We start from the raw sequence: 21,886 nt of genomic DNA on the forward strand, positions 1-21,886 counted from the left end.
ATGTGCCACAAAGTTCGAGAAATTGTATTTTGAAGTTTGAGCTTAGCCAATGGAATACTTGCGGCCACCCAATTTCATATCCAATAGTCAAGATTAATATGACCACCTTGTATCAAAAGTAAATGGTCTCATTCTATACTTTCCCTATAATATATCTATACTACATGATTAAGCTAGAATTAAGGGTGGACATGAATAGAAATGAGCCCTAATTGTACAAATAATGTAAGATACACTCTTGTCTTTATGATAGATAGAGATATGCATGATAGAGAGAGTAAGAGAGGAATTTACCACGTATTGAAAAAACAATATATTATTTACTCCTTCTATAGTATATCATTGTATAGAATATTTGATAGAGATATATCTTAATTAGAAAGAGAGAAATATAGATAGGTACTTTTTATTTTATTTTATTTATTGGGCAATTCAGTGGGGAAGACAAGCCCCTATCAATTTTTTCAAATAGTTTAGGAGTTAGTTTTTAAAGGTATTAGTAGGGTGGTGTCAGTGGCTAGGGTATGGGGGTGCTACTATCATGACCTAGCCCCTTTTTGTTGGCAAATTGTTAGGTGAAAAAGGGATAAAAAGTAATAAAAAATCATAAAATTGATGTGATTTTCAAGTACAAAGCGTTATCTCAAGACAACATTTGCTCCCATTCGAAACTGTATTTGGTGTGCACAAAAAAGGCAAATTGTTATCGGGATACAATAAAACAAATAGGTCTTAGATTCTTTATATTTTAGGGAGAAAAAAAGAAATAATATATGAGTAAAGAGATAGATTAGCCTACTGCTGTGGTCCCTTAATTATCTTAGATTCTTTATATTTTAGAGATAAAAAATAAGATAAAAATGAGTAAAGAGATAGATTAGCCCATCGTTGTCGTCCCTTAATTATCTTATATTTTTATATTTTAGAGAGAAAAAATGAGATAAAAATGAGTAAAGAGAGAGATTAGCCCACCGTTGTGGTCCCTTAATTATCTTATAAATTTTTTTTGTTATTTTTTAATCATGGTTGAGGTTCCATACCCCGAACACTTTGGATCTAAAATCCATTCCTAAAATGGATTTAGTAGGGGATTAAAACCTTGCGCAAACATAAAACGGTGTAGTTTTTATAAGACTAAGGCCCTAATAAATTAAAGCAAGGTGCACATTCAAATAGTGTCAAAAGCTGTTTCAGTACTAAAACTATTTGTGATAGTCTGAACATTTATTGGTATCTTTAATTATAAATTTTGAAGTTTAAAAATCGCGTAGATCAAGCATATCTATAAACACTTGAAATTTTTGAAAAATTGACAATTCAAAAAATGCATTACAAGATGTACAATTTCAATATTTAAAATCCATTTTTTCTAATGTCCCTTCATCTTGAGGTTGCGATGATCGATTTGAGGACTATTGAGCTTCTACACAACCTCTTATAATGAATTTTTGAGGTATATCTTAATCTGATTACGAGGGACCTATCCGTTATATAAACTTTTAAAAACTTAAAAAGGAATAAAATGTACATAAAAATTACCCACATACTACATTCATTTGTTTTTGGATACAGTTTCTATGAGTCCATGTAGAAATGAGTCACCTCTTAAATATATATTTTTGAGATGGATTTTTGGACTTAATTTTTTACGATATGGAATCTGTAATATATATATATATATATATATATAATTAATTAAAAATAATTATTATATTAAAAAACATTTGTACCATTAGTTTCAATTGTTTTTAATGGACCACCTATTTGCATCTATATTTAAGATGGATCGGGGACCACAAATGTAGAAATGTGGTCCCCGCCACATGAAACAATTTTCCTTTATTTCTCCTCCATTTGGATTGTAAATCATGTTTTTTACTAAACGAAATTTGTTTCATGTGTGCCGTACCATATTGTTACAATACACGGTCCAGAGGTATAAAGCATCCATCTTAAAGATGGATGCAAATAGGTGGTCCATCTAAAAACAAGTGTAACCAACGACCCAAATGTTTTCTTAATAAAATTATTATTTTTATTATTTCATATTCATGACCTCCATGTTAGATATTATATATTCTCTAAAATTTAGAATCAAATTATATTTAAAAAATATATTTATTGTCAAGCCTGCATTTCTACAACATGCCCGCTAGCTGTATAGAAACCATGTCCTAAAAAGGAAAAAGTTTATGTAAGGTTGCAACATTAAAATGTGGTATTACAGATGCACCGAAAAAATCCATTGAAAAATGTTGTTTTAATGTTGAAAAGCCTTCTAATTGATCATCTCGATATCGAGATATAAGAATATATATAAAAAAAGTTTTTGAGTGCAAGAAATAGTGCATCTTGCAACACATTATTGAGACTGTCCATTTTCAAGATTTTCATATGTTTATAGATCTATTTGATTTTAACTATTTTAAAAATTTATAATTAAATATGAAAATAAATTTTGAGATAATCTTAAAAAAAATTATGCTAAAATTACATATTATGATAAAATTTAGAGGTAGACTGTTTGTTTAAGGTTGCAACCTTATAAAAACCACACTTTTTTACTAAAAAGGAAAATTACAAAAACACCCATAACTGTACTTTTTATGCAACTTACCCCCAACCTAACTTTTTCTCACTTTTTTTTTCCAAAATACTTTCTATGAAAATGCCCCAACCAAAAATAAAAATAAAAAATACCTAAACTACCCCTTACTTTTACGTCGCCCACTTCTCTTTCTCCTCTATCCCACCAAAATAGGGCCCTGGCACCATGCAAGTGCGGTCCGATAGTAGAGTGGCACTATGTAAAATGCGGTCCGATAGTAGGGTTCTGGTATTGTGTAAAATGTGGTTCGACAGTAGGGCACTGTGTAAAGTGCAATCCGGCAGTAGGGTTTGGCATTGTGTAAAGTACGGTCCGACAGTAGGTCCTCGGCATTGTAAAGTGCAGTCCGGTAATAGGGTTCTAACAATGTGTAAAAGTGCGGTCTGACAGTTACAAAGGCGGCGTGTAGACAGTTGCAAAGGTGGTCCAACAACAGATGTTACTGGATTCCAAGGCTGACATTATGTACATTTACTGGATTCTAGAGCTCGGGCACTATGTACAGAGTAATCTTGCGGTACTCAGTTTCCGTCCAGTAGTTGTCTTAGGGTGGTCCGATACTTATGAGCTTTGACATTGTGATAGGTCAAAAAGTCAATGTCAAATGTGACAAAAAAAAAAAAAAGATTTTTGTGTATAAGAAGGGAATTTCATTCCAAAAAATAAACCTTTTTCCTGGGGGGTATTTGTATAGAAAGTTTGTTTTGGAAAAAAAGTGAGAAAAAATTATGATGAGTAAGTTGCATAGAAAGTATGGTATTGTTTTTTTGCTACCTTATAATGTAGAATTACGGATGCCTCTCAAAAATCCATCGAAAAAAGGTAGTTTTAATGTTGAAAAACCCATTTATTGATCATTTTAAGTATAATAAATAGTACATTTTACAACCTATTATTTATACTGTTTTTCAAGATTTTCATATGTTTATGGATCTACTTGATTTTAACTATTTTTAAATTTTTAAATTTTATAATTAGATATAAAAATAGATTTTAAGATAATCCTAAAAGCACTTTCCATCAAAATTATATACCATGATAAAATTTGAACGTCACTTTCCCTCTACACCTGCCTGATGCATCCGTATGCAAACTCCATCCCCTTTTTTCTTTTTTTTTTCTTTTTTTCTTTTTTTATTTTCCCTTGCTAAAATGAGGTTAGACATTGACCGACTTAACTTTTTGAGCTTTACCTCCGTGACTCTCCGAGTAATCCCCACCGTTCCTTTAAAAAGCTCCGTCTCTTTGTGTTTTTCCATCGTACGGTAGCAAGTTAATACGTAGGCGGCGGATCGTAGGGCGGATACACGTGCCACGCTGGCGATCCATGTGAGGACGGCGTCAACCAATTCCCGTCGACTCACTCGCTTTGCTCGCGGGAAACGCCATCAATATAACTCCCCCACTCTCCCTTCTCGCTCCATAACCCAACGATCAGCGCCTCATCTCCTTTCTCTGTTACCAAGCAAACACAAACACTAATCTCCTTAGCGTCTCTGGTTTCCTCCGTAGAGTAGAGAAAGAAAGAATGAGTTCCTCAGCTGGTGGTGGAAAGGGCGGGAGGGGGAAGCCCAAGGCCTCGAAATCGGTATCTAGGTCTCAGAAGGCCGGCCTCCAGTTCCCTGTGGGAAGGATCGCTAGGTTTTTAAAGGCTGGCAAATATGCGGAGAGGGTTGGTGCTGGTGCTCCTGTCTATCTTGCTGCTGTACTGGAATACTTGGCTGCTGAGGCATGTTTTCTCCCCTCTCTCTATTGATCTGTTACTTGTCCTTTATCTCTCTCTTCTTGTCATTTTCATTTTAATTGATTGATTCGTTCATTGTTCTCTCCTGTATTTGAGGATGTACTGTCTTTGGGTGATATTGCCTCATTCTATGATTATTGATTGATGATCTTAGGGCTTTTTGGTTCTTATTGTTTGATTCTTATTGTTTGATTGATGATCTTAGGACTATTTGGTTCTTATTGTTTGCAGGTGTTGGAGCTTGCTGGGAATGCAGCGAGGGACAACAAGAAGAATAGGATAGTTCCGCGGCACATTCAGTTGGCGGTGAGGAATGATGAGGAGCTCAGCAAGTTGCTCGGCACTGTCACCATTGCAAATGGAGGAGTGTTGCCTAACATCCATCAGATGCTGTTGCCAAAGAAGGCTGGGAAGGAGAAGGGTGGCCCTGGCTCTGCTTCTCAGGAGTTCTGAAGTTCTGTTTTTTTTTTTTTTGGCAAAATGTGAGGGGGTTTTGGACATCATCGTTCCCCCTATCATGGATCACTTAAAGCTCTGTATTTTTTTCCCCTTCTCTTTTGGACTTTTTATGCGGCTTTTGCCCTTTGTTTTATGTACATCCAGAGCATAAGAATGAATTGAATGGAATACATTTCTGCCCCATTCAGGTGTTGCGGATTCTTTTTTCTTGTTTCTAATCGATCTCACATTTAGAGGTGTTATTCCTGGATTAATACTCATGTGAATAAACCTTTTCGTCCGCAGATGTGTTTTTATGCTTATATATATATATATATATACACACACACACACACACGCACACATCCGTACACAAAGTGTGGCGACAGAGAGTACGAAAACAAGATTCTAAATAAGAGAGGAAAAAGTGAACTGAGTGAGAATATGGAATAGTGGTAGGAGAACGAATTGGAAAGGAGATGGGCAAAATTCTCCAGTGATATGGCTGGCTTGAGTGCATGAGGAAATAGGATAAGCATATTGTGATTCTGCAAATAAATTAGTATGGGGGTTTAATTGCCAGTTATGTTTTGCAAGATCTGTGCTGCCAATACGTTCATAACCAATATGTCCATGGAAATCCTAAACACATTTATTTTGTTTTTTTTTTGTTTTTTTTGTTTTCACTTATTTTTTTGGTTCTAATTTAATTTTTGTTATTCAGCTTTGGTTAAGGGATAAATATGCCCTGCATACAAGAAAGCCAGATCAGTTGTTGTGTCCTGGGCCAGGCTCATAATGTGTGGCTGAGGAGGCTGGGCTCATCATGTGTGGCTGAGACGTTGCCACTGTATAGTATATTGAAACTCACATGTAATAGTTCATTCCGTTGTGGCCTTTGCAGCTCCATTCATCCCTTTATCATCCATCCAACCAAAGGGGGCACACAAATTCAGCCTTGCATTGGAGGGGGATCAATGCACATGCAGATATCATGGTCATGGAGTCGTGTTATTTGTGTGCCTGCCCATATCTCCTATGACTGCGAGTATCAAACTAAGACACGAGGATGTTGTAGTAGTGGTGGTGGTCTCAGGTGTGTGAGCAGGAAGAGGATGGAGGTACTTGAGCAGGTAGATATGGAGCTAGCTGAGGGAGACGAAGAGGGTGCTCTTATGCTCATCAGGGAGTTGCAGGATATGCCAGATGGTCTTCGTGGCTTTGGAGCTGCCAGACAGGTTCCCTCTTGTCCCACACATTCCTCCCCTTTGGGATCCATTAATACTTCCATTACTTAGTTTGCCTCTATTCTCCTTCATCTATGCAATCTCTATCCATCTTTATTGATCACCAAGTTATGAATTCCTTGATGTAGACGCAATTGATGATGTATGCTATTGGTGTCCTTTTTCCTTGAAAGAATTGCATCTTTGGCTTTCTTATGAAGGTGGATAGGACCCGGTCGTAATATTGTGGTTTGACTGGATTACTAGTGGTGTATTATCTCTGGACGTTCTTAGGTACAGGGTTCGATGAAAAATGGCGGTCTTGTGGTCTCCCCAATGTAAAGCTGTATCTCTGTGGTGATGTCTTGTCTGGTTGGGTGTAGCAGACCTAGCACTCACCAACCAGCCTCGCGTGGTACTCGTTGAAATTCCTAAAATGTGAAATAGTGTAATGTGATAACTAAATCAAGTCATGCAAAAGAAAATTGCTATTGTTTCCTTAATATTTTACTTTCTGGATGTGAATTGCAGTTTAGCATTTTGCCATTTCGCACCCATGGGTAATGTTCTCTTATATGTTGCATTACTGGGTCTAGGGAGCCAGTCTTAGCGCTAATTCTTCTTGTTTATTTTCATGCAGATACCCCAACGCTCATACAGTCTGGACGAACTAAAGCTTAACAGGATAGATACATCTTTGTTGCTCTCTCCTGTGGACACAACATTGCGTACAATAAAGAGAAACCTTCAGCTCGTTACAGTTTTGGGAGAGTTCTCTTTGTGGACTTCTCTAGGATATAACCAGCTACAACTATTGTTTTTCTTACTGGGATTACTTTCTCTTTGGTCACTGGACTTGGTGTGTTTGTCTTTATATGCTCCATTTTAGAATTTGTTTCCTTGTTGATATCCCTAATGAAGGCAATTTAATGTACTTATGCATTTGAACATTTGACAACTTGCTTACCAAATGCTTATGTTTGTGATCTGAATATCACTTGATCCTACTCCTGCATTTTATTTGTGCGAAAATAGGACTGAGTGACTAAAACACATTGCCATCATGAATGCAGAGTCGAATTTGTGGTATTCCCAGTATTCATTACTTGTTTGTTATTCCTTCCTAATGTTGACTGGATGCATGAAGATGCACTCAAGGTCACTCTTTTCCATTCATTATTGCCAATAGTTGATGCACGGTACTTCTATTGTATATTAAGGTCAAAAGAGGAATTGGTAACTTTTGGTTTGTACTGCATTGCTTTTGCAGATATTTATTTTGGGGTAGGAAATCAGTATGTTTCTGGGAATAACATAGCACTTGATAATGTGGAGTGCTTGCCTTTGCTGGGGGCTTTATGAAACTCCTGTTTGTAGTTCATATTTTTTCATATCTTCCTTCGTGGTACGAGTTAGGATTTTGGATTTCATTCTTAGCACCCTTGAGCAAGTTTTTGAAGAAACTACTAAAGACAAACAATGTCAGAAGGCTTGCAGAAATCACCACCTCCCTCCACAAACAAACCTTGCTTCTTTGTCCACAGTTTGTGTAAAATGCATAGTTCATGAGAGATTTTCTAGCATTGTTGGGCATAAATGTTTTGAGCATTTATTTGCACAACGGGTGTGCAGTGTGGACTGACCTTTTGTCTCGGTGCAGTCTCATATATTTCTGGCAAAGCATGAAAAATCTGGCCTATTTGTGACCGGTTCAAGAATTAGAGGATGAAAATTGCTGTAATCAACTGAAGTATAGGGAACTTCTGTTTGTTTTTTCGAATAACTTCTTCATTTCTTTTTAGTTTTGAAGGGCCTGATCTTGATATCCATGTCGCTCCAGTGGCATTCTGGTTCTCACAATTTTGGTTGATATTACTAACTTCAAGTAGATATGGCTTCTCTATTGTGTCTTCATTCCCTAGGAATTTTATCAAGTAGATATGGCTTTTGAAATACAATATCAAATAGTGATTTGCTTATCTTCATATTCACTTATGGGAAAAGTTTATATAGAGCCTAGGCTCTAAACAAACAAAATAGAGCGTACCTCAAAACTTTCACTAGCAGAGGTTGTTTTGATGCCTAAATATCATCAAATTGATCATGGACATGAGAAAAAATTGGATTTTAAGTTTTGGAAATAGTGCAACTTGTAACGTATTTTGGACCGTCAATTTTCAAGATTTTCATGGATCAGCTCGATGTACACTATTTTTGAAGCTTTAAATTTTATAACTAAAGATGAAAATATAATTTAAGGCTATTACAAAACTTTCTAGTATTGAAACCATATTCTTCAACATTATTTGAAGGTGGGTTCCAATTTGATTCTTTAGAGCCTTGGCTGTATACAAAAGGCACCCTTCGTTTTTGTTGCATTACAGAAGGAACATCTTTTTCAGTCATTATTTTTTCATTCCCAAGCGATATAACAAACTGCCACAAAATACACTTGATTATAACATGAGCCTTGATTATAATACTACATTAAAATTCAAGTTGAGCCATATGTGTTTGAACAAAGTTTAAACATATGCAAGCAACAATTTATTGTTGTTTGTACCTGTCTAATCGGAAAGATGGTTGGAGATTTATTTTTTGCGCTGCTTTTTTTTTTTTGCATTTGATTACTTCATGTCAGTTAAATTAATATTTGGGCAAGTGTTATAGATATAGAAGGTCCTGCCGAGCTCTTATATTTGTTGTGCCTAGCTTGTATATATTCAGCAAGGTTTTATTGTTGTTATCATGCTTAAGCTCTTTTTCTGAAGATATTCAGTGGAAAATTTTGTTTCTTTGCATTTGTGGGGATAATTTTAATTAATGACCTAGTACCTTGACTGATACCGCACAGATTATTTTCAGTGGAGGGCTGGAGAATATGGTGCTTGATACATTTGGCAATTTACTCAGTGGAAAATATCGCAGCAGGGTTGTTCAAGTAAGACAGACCATGGTCGTAATTGTTTTTTTATGGAGTTTTCCTATCATGTTCTGTTTTATTCGTTGATTATATTTCCGTATACGTTGTTAGTAGCCTGGTACCCTGGTCTGCTGGATACTGTGGATGGTTTGTCTTGCTGAAAATGAAGTGCAGACTCTGCATTAAAATATGAACACAATATAAATTATATTACAAAAAAGTTATTAAAAATACATGTTCAAAGGTATGCAACATGTGTGATCACACTGCATATCTTTACTATGTTATATGGTATAGATCTTTAGTATATGATATATGATTCTTTATATGTCAATATCTTTAATCATGTATCAATATCCTAAGTATTACTAATATAACTATAATGTGGAAGGAGTATTAATATAATAAACATGTATATAAAGACATCTTTATATAATATACTGCATATCATAAAATTTGTGCCACATACTTCTGTTAGATTAGAATATAGTACACACATACGCAAACACCCATAATCTCCAAATGATTTTCCATGTTTTTTGGTTTTGCCTCTAATGTAGTTTCAAATTGTTTCAACGCATCATTGGTCGTAAGAGTACGAGTCCCTAAGAGGGTCCGATAGAAAGTAATATTTATTGTAGGTGTTGAGGACAAAATATTTTGTTGTTGGTGGCTTGGAATAGTGTGAATTGGTCATATGTGTTTAAATGCTGAAAAAACCATGGGGGGTCGGTTTGTCAATGTGTCTGGAGAACACTACAAAATATATTGTTGTGAATGTTTCTGTCGATAATCCGGACGAAATATGTTGTTGGTGGTGGCTTGGAATGGTGAGTTGGTCATATGTCTTGATTTGCTGGGAGAACCATGGAGGATTAGTTTGTGAATGAGTCTGGAGAACAGGATATGTTTGTAGTCCACTTTTCCGGGTCATGGATTATTTGTTTTACATGGCTTATCATGGTCTTTGTATATTTATTTTATTTGTCAACCAGAAATTCTAAACTTACAACTTCTCTCTTTTTAAAGTTCTCTGATTTGTTTTTAGAACTTTGAGGAATTTTATGACAATGTCAGCTTTGGAACCAGAACTATTAGGCATGGTCGATGGTTTTCACTCTCCTCCAAGGCTTCTAAACTGATTTCATTGTTTAGTAATGGGCCCTTGGCTTGGGTAGTCAGGGTGGCAGAGCACAATGTGGCTTCATGGGTTCCATTACTACCTGTTAACATGTTAAAGTTGATTTCATTATTTTTACTTTAATTTATGTTTTAGACTGACTTTCTGATTAGGTTTGTCTGGGCTAAAGCAAAATTGGATGTATATACTCTAGACTAATGTTAGTAATCGTATGTAAGCCTGCTCTTGCTTTTTTCTTGATTTTTTCTCTCAAGTTAAGTTGTAGAACAGATTTTATATCTGAGCGTAGGACCTTTGATTTGCAGTCTCATTTATCAAATTATATTTGACGTTTATATATAATGTCAAATTAGATAATAAACAAATGCCATGCAGATAACTACTCCTAAGTGGGTACGTTTGTTGTATTGGTTTTGGAATTTTATCAGACAAGAATTTTGTGTGCCTCGGAAACATCTCCATGCCTGTCTTTGTGACGGATGCAATGAAATTTCTCAGCCATTCACCTGTGCCTCTTGTGCCTGGCTATAGGTTGCTGCTTTATAGACTTTTTAGTGTAATGAAATAATTCATTCTTATATCATCTGTTACATATCAACTGGCTTTGATGCTTGCACTTTATTTATTTATTTATTTATTTATTGTTATTGTAACATTGCGTTTTTTATATCATGCATGCTGTAATAATACTTACACTACAGTGCTCAGTTTGACCAGATTGCGTGGCATTGGAGTATTTCCGGAGGTTGTTAACCAATTCATGTTGTGCTTTTGTAGCATGAAGCTGGCCATTTCCTTGTAGCATACTTGCTTGGAGTTCTTCCAAAGGGGTATACATTATCAAGTTTTGAAGCTCTGCGGAAAGAAGGATCTCTCAACATACAAGCTGGAACAACTTTTGTGGATATTGAGTTCCTAGAAGAAGTAAGGTTACTCTTGACTACAAATTTCTCGTTGTCCTTTTCTTTGTCGCAAATGCAGTTACGACACAGAAGTTGTTATTGTTTCTTTTGGAACTGAACTTGTCATGAAATTCATGATCTTCCTAAACATAATCTCAGCTTGTAAATAAAATTGATTGTCTTTCCCAGCTTTTTTCCTATACCGAAGTGTGTTAAACGTTTCTCAATACCAAATCTTCTTGATGTTCTAATACCAACTCCAAATTTCTAGGTAATTTTCTTCTTGGGCTTGTTCCATCCAAAACATGCAAGTGGCCGATCCTCTGAAAAATAGGAGTAAGCTTGTCCCATGAATATCACCTTCCCTTGGCTTCTTGTTTACTGACTTAAATATCTCATAGTTACACCAGTTCAGAAAACTTCTAATAGTTGCAGAGGGAATTATATTGTAGTGTGATACTTCATTGTTTTAAACTTCCAGGTCATCGATGAGTTTCTGCAATACTATTTAATCTTACAAGTTGCATGTCATCGTTGTCTTTGTGAATTATGAAATTTTTATCATATGCTTAGCAGGCAAACAATAAATAGTTAGTAAATCAATAATATATTCCATCCATTTCAATTGCTTACTAATTTTGTCTATATATTTTTTATTGTTTTCCAATATTGGCCAGGTCAAGGCTGGAAAAGTATCTGCCAAGGTGAGGGTTCTTTCTGTTAGGTACGTCATAGAGAAACTAATTTGATTTGGGAGAAACTACGTGGACTAAGATGCTTTCGTCTGTGAAAAGGACATTAAGATTTGTATGCTCGATTAGATGTGTCTTAGTAAGAAAAATCATTGTATTAACTATTAAATAGAAGTGGTGGAATGGAGAGCTTCTAGTTTTAGTCAAAGTTACATCAGTCTGCTGTTAAGCCCTCTTGAGATTTCACATGTGCACCTGTTTTGGATGGTAGTTGGCATTCCTTGCAACATAATCACTAGCAAGTACAAATGTACAATTAGTTTGGGGATCAATTTTCCTGTAATAGGAGATGATGATGATCATTGCTTTCTCCCCTCTTTTGTCTTATATTTTGAATTTGTGAAAAATAAAGGTCTTCACTGGAGCCCACAATGGCTAAATAAACGCCTTTGGAATCCTCTTTGAAATGCAGAAATCAATAGATCTGACATAGTGAATTACTCAAAGAAACACAGTGACAAGTACCATAATTCAGCAGGGAACTCAGCGTGGATCTTCATTGCATGCAATCTCATCCCAAGAATGGGTTGTTTCCAGCAAAATTCTTCAGAGAGCTTAACTCACAGCTTCCATAATGAGCAGACTGCCATCACTTTATTTGCAGATTGTGAAGCAGGTTCAGCATCTTGGCTTGGTGGTTAGGGTGTGCCGCAGCACTATGTCCAAGGTTTGCATCCAGCTGACTGACCCAAGATGCATTGGCAAACACTAGCTCTTGTAGGTCGGGAGGTAACATCTTGGGTTTCTGGAGGTCTTTTTTGCATAGCTGGTAGCTCTTCCTAAATCATATTCGTTACATCCCTAGGGTAGCTCCGACGTCAGGTTTTGGCATGATATTTGGAGTGGTTCCTCGCCCCTCAAGGACCGGTTTCCGTCCCTTTTTCATCTAGCCTTTAACCCTTCGTCTTTGGTGGCATAAAGAATTTCTGGTCCACCTAATGCTAGATCATGGAACCCCAATTTCAGGAAGCTACTAATTGACCACGAGCTCCATCAGTTCTTGAATCTCTCGGCTCTGCTCTATTCGTTATTTCTTTCATCCACAGGCAATAACAAGATTGTCTGGTCCCCCTCCCCCTCAGGTTTATTCACAGTTGCTTCTTTTTACCAAGGCTTATACTCCCCGCCTTCTCTCCCCTTGGCCTCTCCCCCAATAGCTGCCAAGGCTTGGTGCTCCTTCTTGCCCCTCAAAATCCAGTTTTTTACTTGGATAGCACTTCATGAAAGGGTTTTGACTCTCAATCAATTGCAGCAAAGGGGAATTTCCTTGCCTAACAAATGTGCTATGTTTCTTGAAGCGGAAGAAAACTTTTTCTTCACTATGAGGTCGCTTTGGCCCTTTGGTCAGACCTTCTTCTATTCAAGTGGCTGTGGGTCATTCCCCAATCAATCCCTCACCTCTTCACGTCTTGCCTTAAAACTCCTTGGAAAATTCAGGAAATCTCCTTTGGAGAGCTTCCATCTCAGCCACTCTTTGGACCATCTGGATTGAGAGGAATAATAGGATCTTTAGAGGGAAAGAGCCTCTACCTCAGCTCTTATTGAAAAGAAAAGGTCTCTTGTCACATTCTGGGCTTTTAATCGCCCAAGCTTCTCCGTCTATTCCTTCTCCGATCTCTATTAAAATTGGCAAGCTCTGCTTCACCTAAGTAAGCACAGGATTCCTCGTACTTCTTTATGGAGACCTCTGGAACCTGGGGCCATCAAGTTAAATTTTGATGGCTGTTCTCTAGGCAACCCGGCCCCCTCAGGCATTGGAGGTCTGTGTAGGAATTCAGAAGGCCTGATTCTCCTTTTTTAAGCCCTGCCTATCGGAGTCGAAAACTCCACAGTTGCTGAGGCCAAGGCCCTGCTTGAAGGACTCAGAAAATTCAACCATCTTTGGAGCACGCATGTGTTGGTAGAGGGTGATTCCAGCAACACTATCGCTTGGGCTTCTGGCAAGGCCCCCAGCCAGTGGAGATTAAATAACATTTTCGTCGAAATTGCCCACCTCTGCAGTACTATCCAAGTCTTATGGAGTCACACTCATAGGAATGCTAGTGCCGTGGCAGATGCACTAGCTAAGCTAGTCTCAACTCTCCCCCGGGGATTTTGGACCCCCCCTTAGCCGTTACCTTTTTCTTCTTCGGATCTTTTGTAGAGATTCTTGGACCCTCAAGGGTCCCTGTATAGGGCACCCACTTGTGGGGCCGGCTTAAATTTTGTTCTTAATTCTGTAATTCTTTATACAATTAATACAATATTCAACTTACTCAAAAAAAAAAAAGTCTATAAATTCCTAGATGTGGACATGCTTTCATGGACTTCTATCATCTATTTTGGAAGTGTTAGCCAGTCACCCTACAACATAAGTAGCCTAGTCTGTTTCATCTCTTTACGCATGACTCAGTCAACAACTAAAGCAGCATCTTGGATGTTCAAGCTTATACCTATACCATTGAATCATTAGTCTTCTATTAGGGGTGTTTCTTATTGGGATTTATACATGGCTATAGTGAGACATTTGCTGTCCTTACTTTTTGATGCTGATGATTTTGCTCCGGAGGGTATCCATAGATGACTTATGGTTCACTGTTTAGTCATTCATATGGTCCCTTTCTTGAAGTCTTATCTTGGTATCTTAAGTTTTCCAAATCAGTATGGGTTCATGTAGACTGAAACACAAGGAAATGTTATATAGCATTGATGGCTTTGGTCAAATGTACTGCTTGGTTATTTTGTTTCTTGTGGTGAAGTAGGAATGGCCTCTTGGGTGATTTTGGTTTGATTAATTTGGAATTTGAAGTAGTTTTTTGACCCTGAAATCCTTTCAAAGGTTGGAAAAACCCTTTGAAAAGTATTTGTTCCCCAAAACAAAAAAACAAAAAGAATATAATTTCTATTTGATCTGTGTACAATATTTTGTTTGTTTAGAAAGTGTTTAATGTTTTATTACTCAGCAGAGAGGTACAAGAGATGGAAGTATAGAGTAGGCACCCGCAAGCCAGGTATCATGTACAAAAACCTGTTCAGAAAATATACCAGAGGGGTCACAGAAAATACTTTACAAGCAGAAGGTAAAGAACCAAAAATGGGGGATTTCATGCTCGCAAAGGTGCTTAAAAAAGATCCCCTAGGTATCTGTTGTCTGTGATGCTCCCCCTCTGGTGTCGGCTACAGCATTAGATTACCTCCAATTATGCCTCCATGAGACGTGAATAATCCTGCAAATCTGGAAGGTTTCGTCAAAAACATTGTCCAGTCTCTTAGTGCAAGTTCACAAGATGGTTTTGGAGTTCCCCTCGATTACCAGCATTGGACTTCAGTTGGGATTGACATTTTTGAGGCCTTTTGAGGAGGGATAATGCCCTGGCCAAGTTGGAGTTGATGTGGCCTATGGAATGGGAGTAAGAAAACAGGGTGTTGCCATCTTTGTCTCTGAACACGCCCTCGATGCCAGCTGGGCCTGGGTTGCCAAGGGAGCAACTATCAAAGTCGACCGTGTTTGGCCGGGTTCCGGTGGTCTCCAGAGAAAGGCTTGAACAATTTGGAGGGGCCTAAGGTGAAAAGCAAGGGTAATAAGTATTGGCGAAAATCCGATTATGGGCAGTGCTTGAATTGCTATTTTTTGCCCAAAAGTGGCAAGGGTCTTCACCCTATCCTTAAGAACCTCGGTCGAAGACCCGTCGCCATGGAAAATTCTGGAATTTCTTTCCATCCAGATAACCCATAGTAAGGAAGCCATGGACGCCGGCCAAAGAAAGATCCCGGACTTTGACCAAGGTGGTGGTGAGTGGAGGGAGCAGAAGATGTGGGGTATTGATTGTGGCAGCACCCACGACCAATTAAACAGTTGTAATAGGTATTCCCAAAGGGTACTAGCGACCTTGCTGTGGATAAAGGGGTGGGCATTTGTATCAGCATCCCTGTGTACATGATACACCTATTTGGATCTGGACACCCCTTCTTTGGAGTTGATCTTTGGTGAGTGCTCTTTTGAATTTTGAATATTGTTATCTAGGAGGGAACTTGAACTTTGAGGGGGAATGAAGGGCTGCCACGCCTTGGCAGCAATGGATGGTGATGAAGTGTGGTCCGAAGAGGCTGATTGAAGAGATCGATTAAAGAGGAAGAGAAGATCCCGGTAGGAGAGGGCGACCAGATGATCTTGTCCATTCCTTGAGAGGGAAGGACGGCAGAGTGGAGGAGGGAAGACAAGACAAGGCAAGGAAGACAATAAGTTCTCTGTCCCTTAAAGGCCTTATGAAGTTTGGATCCCTAGCAAGAAGAAAATGACTTTGAAAGTGTTCCCTCAGAGGGGTGTGGCCAATCCATAGGTCGGACCAGAAGAGGACCCTGCTTCGTCTTGGGGTCTGAAATGAATGCGGGGAGTAGGGAATGCCACATACAGGATGAGCGGCTGTTGGCCCTTCCCTTGGGAAACTAGGCAGGGTCCTCGTAGTGATATTTGGTTCTAATTACGTCTTGTCATAGGTGATTTTGTTGGGTAGTGAAGCGCCACTACCATTTCCCTAAAAAGGCTGTGTTGTTGAATATGAGACTTCGGATGCCTAGGCCTCCCTGGGACTTGGGCGAACACACTTTTTTCTCCTTCCCTCTCCAGACTAGAGGAAATTTCTCATCAATTATATGAGTTCAGGCTGCTACCGAGTAGGGAATGTGGAAGAGGGACATCTGGTAGATGGGAGTATTTGTCAAGGTAGCCTTGATGAGGGTTAAGCGACCAGTGGAAGAGAGGAATATGCCTTTCCATCCCGTGAACCTTCGATCGAACTTGTTTATAATGTGATTCCAGAACCTCTGTTTGGCCTTGCCTAAGTAGAGTGGTAGGCCCACATAGGAAGAAGGCAAAGGTTTGTCCTTGCATCCCCATCTAGTAGCGAGGTGGTCTATGACGTGGTCTATCACCTGAGGTTCGGTTGTGACACCTATCATTTTGGCTTTCTCCATATTTACTCTGAAGCCTGTGGCCATTTAAAAATATTTGAGTGAGAGGAGCATGCCATTGACTTGTTGCATCGGGCGTCATAAAATAGGAGGGTGTCATCAACATACTGAAGGTGCGAGACCTCTAGTCCATAGTTTCCAGTTTTGAATCCCATGAGGAGGCTATGGTGATACATCCTAAATATCTACTTACTGGAAACCTCGTCTACAATTGCAAACAAGAATGGCGAGACGTGGTCGCGTTGCCTAAGGCCCCTAGAAGAAGGGAAGAAACCTTTGGGGTACGGGTATGTCACCTTAATGTAGTCAATAAATATAAAACATTCTAAAAAATATATAAAAAAAGGTTAATGTATGGAAAAAAATATGGAGGTGATATATGCTATAATAGGTATTTAATTTTTTTCATTAACTCCAAAAGTATCAGCTGTCGAAGATTTTGTATTTACTCCCTTGTAGATCATACAAAGACATTAGAAAGTAGAAATTAGAAACTTGATACTAATTTTATAGAAGTCAAACGAACTTAGAAGACATCATATTATCATAATTTCACAAATTCGCAACTACAAACTTTGTAGTTACAAACTAAAAGTCTATGAAGAAGGAAGAGTTCAAAACTCAAGACAAATCATCATCATTTCTGAAGTCTCAATTATAAACCTCAAATCTTAATCAGAGAAGTTATCTAGAGAGTCTCCATGTGCATCATCATCAATATCAACCTTGGTGGCCTCCACATATTCTTCTTCTTTCTCGCTCTACTATGAGTCAGCCTCCTCCTCCTCCTCCTTGGCTTCTGGAACTGATATGCGACTGGACCCAACTTTACTCTTTTATTCTAGTGTTAGGCCATACTTTTTCATTAGCCCTTGCGACTAGCTCGACATCATACCAAGTAAGATCCTCACCCTCAAACACACACTCTACTTGTGGATCCATGGTCCACTCGTGCCCTCCCCATCAGGTTCATACAATCGAATTGGGTTGAAATCCATGCGCTTTTGATACCACTCGCTAAGCCGCTCATTATATCACAAACCAAATCATTCAACTTCTTCAACTCCAATCTATTTCTTTTTTTGGTTTGGAGTTGTGGTACAAAACAAGGAAACAAGCAAAAGGAGATGTTATTTTCTTGTTTCTACTTTCTACTCATCTTAGATTTTGAAAATTGAAATCCAAGAAATAAGGATTAAGGACTTACATGCTCAAATGCACTCCAATTGTGTTCGCTTAGATAAACTACATGTGAGACTCAACACTCGAATAGCGAGATGCTGTAGAATTGGTATCTCGCTTCCATATAATGCCCACCATGCAGCTGCATAACATTTTATAATTTAGATAAATATTTATATAAATGGAACTATAGAAGTAAAAAACTGTAAAGCAAACAATATAGAAAGGGTATTTTTCGCCTTTACCTGGAACTGTAGTGTCCCTCTTTCGAATAGTGATCTCTCTCCCAAATTTTCCCAATGCTAACATGAACTTGATCATTTCATGGTCAATATCTAGGTTGGGGAACAATTTCTTAAGCCCATCTAAGAACCCACCATTTATTACATGATCAGACTCAATGGATGGGTGCTTGTAATGAATAGATAGATTTAGAAAGTATCCGATTGAATGGAGGTGCCTGTGAAGCTGGTTATCCCATCTTTTATCAATAATTTCAATTATGGCCTTCCATTTCTGTTCATTATCCCTTAGAACATTTTTTACCTCTTCTCTTGCCCCAGTGTATGGAATGGATGCAATCTATGGGCCACCAAGGCTCCTTGGTGAGATAACCCATTTGAGGAATCCTTGCGTTTTGGATGCTAGGACTTAGATGAGGATCTTGTAGGAAGATTTTATTAGGCTGATCGATTGGAGGTCCTTGAGTTCTTCAGCCCCCTCAACCTTAGGGATTAATGCAATGAATGTGGCATTCATGGCCCTGTCTATGGTCCCTCTAGAATGGAATTCAATGAAAAAAGCTAGTAGGTCAGGTTTGAGAGTATCCTAGAAAGATTTGAATATAAGGCCATTGGGTATTTGTATGGACCAGGGGGCACGGTCATGACCAAGTTCTTTTACCGCCTGTAGGATTTCATCTTTTGAGAATAGGCGTTCGATCCAGGCAGCCTTATCTTTTGGTATAGTTAGGAAGGATAGGTCAGCCATGGTCGTTTTGGTCTTAAGGGTGCTCTGAAGAGCGAAAAAAAGAAGTGGATTATTTTGTGGTCTATGAGAGGAGCTTGGTCCATGGTCTGGTTTCCGATTTTAAGGTGGGAGATTGAGTTATCTCGCCTTCTGCTGTCGGCGATTTTGTGGAAGAAGGCAATGTTTGAGCCATTTAACCCTAGAGCATTGGGACCAGAAAATTTCTTCCTTCTGTAGGAGCTTCTGGTGGGATAGCTTGAGTTGGATTCTTTGATCCCCGTTCGTTGGGTGTCAGGAGATGATGCTCCTCTGTGTAGTCCCATGGCTGGATGGATTGGATAAGGGTCTCGTTCAGTGTTCGAAATTTGCTAGGGAGTTGGCTTCCCCAGTCTTTGAGGGCGACTTTGAGTAATTGCAGTTTTCGCTGAAGGCGAAAGCCTACTCTCCCATGGACCTGAAGTGAAAAGGACTACGACTAGGAGGGAATGAGAGAGAAGATGTTAGGCTCCTCAAACCAAGCCATCTCAAAAAAAATGGGTTTAGGGCCTCGGCTAGCAGGCAAGGTGTCTAGGAGGATAGAGCAGTGGCCAAAATTGGATTTCAGCAAAGCTAGAGAGTGGGTGCCTGGGAAAGAGGTATCCCAGGCAAGGGAAGTTTGTTGTCTGTCAATTTTGGAGAGGGTGGGTTTAGCAGAATGGTTGGACCACATGAAGATCGCCCCCTAGAGGGTAATATCTAGAAGCTGATTCTTGGCCATGAAGTCAGGGAAATCTAGCATGTGCTGGATTATTACGGAATTATAGTTATGTTCATGGGACCACCTTGTGATGTTAAAGTCTCCACCGATGCATCATATTGGAGCATGCGTGGAAGCGACCTGGTCAAGTTCTTGCCCAAAACGGGGTCTAAGCACGTTTGAGTTTATGCCATACACGGCGGTAAATTTCCAGGGAAGGTTGTTGGTGACTTTAGAGAGGGAGATAAGACACGGAGAAAGCCCGCACATGGGGAATGGTGAAGGAATGGAGGGTAGCGTTCCTGATTACGTAGATCCCTTGGGAGGCCCCGTGGTCTTCCAAGGCTTCCCATTGGCAAGGTCTGGATCCTTGCACCTGGGAAGGGTTGGAGGGGCGCATCTTGGTGGGCTCCGTGGGTGCTGAAGTGATTAGGGGGCAGTATCGAGGAGGGGGGCAAGGGTGACAGAGAGGGCTGCCCGACTGTAGTTTATCGTGAAAGTGAGTTTGGCAAGCTCCCCTTGGCTCTTGACATTTACCTTGAGACTCGTTTGTGCATTTGAGGTGACGAAGTCTTCGATAGCCTCCTTGGGGCCGTCATACTCCAATAACTCAGAAGATGTTGCCTTGGGCCTTGTCCATGTTGTCCATGAAGTTGGAGTTCGCTGAAGGGTGGGAGTTCGAACTGTGGTTGGCCAGGGAACAGGGGGAAAGAGGCGGGGTAGGGCAGGGGAGAGAAGAGGGGTGAAAGTTTGTGTACAGTTCGTGGTTAGTCATAGAAAGTTTTATTAGTTCTGCATTTGTCGAGAATTTTCATGTTACCGAAGGCTTGCTTCTGAATATTTGACGTGCACTTGAGGGTTTGGGTCGCTCAAATGACATGTTCTGATTCATTCGGAAAATCGAGTTGTGTGAGGCTTTTAGGGCCTGAGGGCTTTCCCCATTAAAGGGTTATGGGAAAATTCCATGTAACTGTCATTTTTGTAAAATTCATGCTTTGCAACTGTTGGGAGCCCTTCATTTGTTTGTAGAATAAATTTATCCAATTTTGTGAAGGGCTGTCAATGGCTGTCATTTATGGAGAACTGAAGTTGTAGTGAACTACAAAAACCAATATCCAAGACTGATTTGGCTTATGGAGGAATGCATACTGTCTTAATCGTGTCAACCAATGTCCAGTGAGCAAATACTGAGATTGATTCTGAATTAGTCATCAATGTAGTTGGTGTGTCATTCTTCCAATCAGGTGTAGGCTAGAGGGATGATGTTATTGACCAAAGCAAAGGATACTGGAGCCCTTAGCAGGAAAACTAAGTGGAATGTACATTGAAGCCAGCGATGACCAAATGGATGATGATCTTCTTGTAGCCCATTTGATTATAGTATGTTTTTCTCTGTTTTTTCTTGTTCTTTTTAATTGCGTTTTGTGTTGTTTTGGCATGAAGAGTTCTTTTCATGAGTCAATTGGCAATATGTTTTCCTTATCCTCTTGAGTCTGCTGTGATGTTCATCTGTTGCTTACAGACACTGAACCAGTTCTCATGCATTGCAATGGCGGGTGTGGTCGCAGAGTACATTTTGTTTGGGTTTGCGGAAGGAGGTCTCTCTGACATAGAAAAGGTTGGGCTGCTAAGTCTGGAGAAAAGAACCAAGTTCTGTTGCTCTTTTAACTAACCTAACTAAGCATTTGTGCTTGTGTTTTAAAACAGTTGGATGGGCTGCTCAAGGGGTTGGGGTTCACTCAGAAGAAGGCAGACTCCCTTATAAGATGGGCCGTGCTCAACACTGTGATAATACTACGGCGACATCAAGGAGCTCGATCTAAATTGGCAGAGGCCATGTCCTCTGGGAAATCAGTGGGCTCCTGCATTGATACCATTGAAAATGCAATCTCCAACACAGAAGTTTGAGTCCAACCATTTTCTGAATTTTGATTCTAAATATGTAAATAAGTGCAAGGTAAAGTTTTTAAGCAACAGTATTTATTTGGAAATTGTGGTTTTGTCTCCACCATTAGTCTGGTGGGAATAAATGGTGGATGATTAGTCCTTTGGAGGACTCAAAACTCCCCTCAAATTATAACGGGAAAGGAGAGTTGTAAGCTCTTAACTCCATCAAGCAGCCAACTTTGGAAGGAAGATACTATGCATATACTCTCTTACATGTTTTTGCACGCTCTCGAGGTAATATTTTATCAACCCAACAGCTGAAATGGGCTTTATTTGGAGCTCTAAACAGGAACTCCGGAGAGAATTTGTTGAAGGAACATTCTGTTTTCTCTCTCTTTATGAATCAAGTTAACAAGGTTTATGATCCA

The 21,886-nt window shown here is 39.1% G+C and overlaps 2 protein-coding genes across 11 annotated transcripts; both read left to right on the top strand.

The window, feature by feature from the left end:
* The first annotated feature begins 4,030 nt into the window (after positions 1-4,030).
* Positions 4,031-4,992, top strand: LOC18446843 (histone H2AX). The gene is made up of 2 exons (XM_006856948.4): positions 4,031-4,337; positions 4,584-4,992. The coding sequence occupies exons 1-2, from the start codon at positions 4,137-4,139 to the stop codon at positions 4,803-4,805; spliced, it is 423 nt and encodes a 140-aa protein (XP_006857010.1). The 5' UTR covers positions 4,031-4,136; the 3' UTR covers positions 4,806-4,992.
* A 701-nt stretch (positions 4,993-5,693) lies between these two features.
* LOC18446842 (stress regulated protein) lies at positions 5,694-21,886 on the top strand. 10 transcript variants are annotated; one of them, XR_016045492.1, is made up of 8 exons: positions 5,694-6,028; positions 6,657-6,875; positions 8,871-8,957; positions 10,858-11,004; positions 11,254-11,318; positions 11,660-11,706; positions 21,094-21,189; positions 21,279-21,886. XR_016045492.1 is itself a non-coding variant. In XM_006856947.4 (7 exons), exons 1-7 carry the CDS (start codon positions 5,768-5,770, stop codon positions 21,477-21,479), a joined length of 1,038 nt encoding a protein of 345 aa, XP_006857009.4. In that variant the 5' UTR covers positions 5,694-5,767; the 3' UTR covers positions 21,480-21,886. The 10 variants fall into 10 exon arrangements, 6 of the variants coding, with proteins under 6 accessions (XP_006857009.4, XP_088709371.1, XP_088709369.1 ...); XR_016045490.1 differs by having other exon boundaries at positions 11,660-11,686; XR_016045493.1 differs by lacking the exon at positions 11,254-11,318.

Source organism: Amborella trichopoda, chromosome 12 (assembly GCF_054954075.1).
Source record: "Amborella trichopoda isolate Santa Cruz 75 chromosome 12, AtrichopodaSantaCruz75HAP2 v2.0, whole genome shotgun sequence".
NCBI lineage: Eukaryota > Viridiplantae > Streptophyta > Magnoliopsida > Amborellales > Amborellaceae > Amborella > Amborella trichopoda.

Coding starts and splice junctions, on each gene's coding strand:
- LOC18446843 (XM_006856948.4), top strand. CDS start 4,137: ATGAGTTCCTCAGCTGGTGGTGGAAAGGGCGGGAGGGGGAAGCCCAAG. Junction 4,338..4,583: donor TGGAATACTTGGCTGCTGAG/GCATGTTTTCTC, acceptor TATTGTTTGCAG/GTGTTGGAGCTTGCTGGGAA.
- LOC18446842 (XM_006856947.4), top strand. CDS start 5,768: ATGCACATGCAGATATCATGGTCATGGAGTCGTGTTATTTGTGTGCCT. Junction 8,958..10,857: donor ATCGCAGCAGGGTTGTTCAA/GTAAGACAGACC, acceptor GTGCTTTTGTAG/CATGAAGCTGGCCATTTCCT. Junction 21,190..21,278: donor GTCTCTCTGACATAGAAAAG/GTTGGGCTGCTA, acceptor GTTTTAAAACAG/TTGGATGGGCTGCTCAAGGG.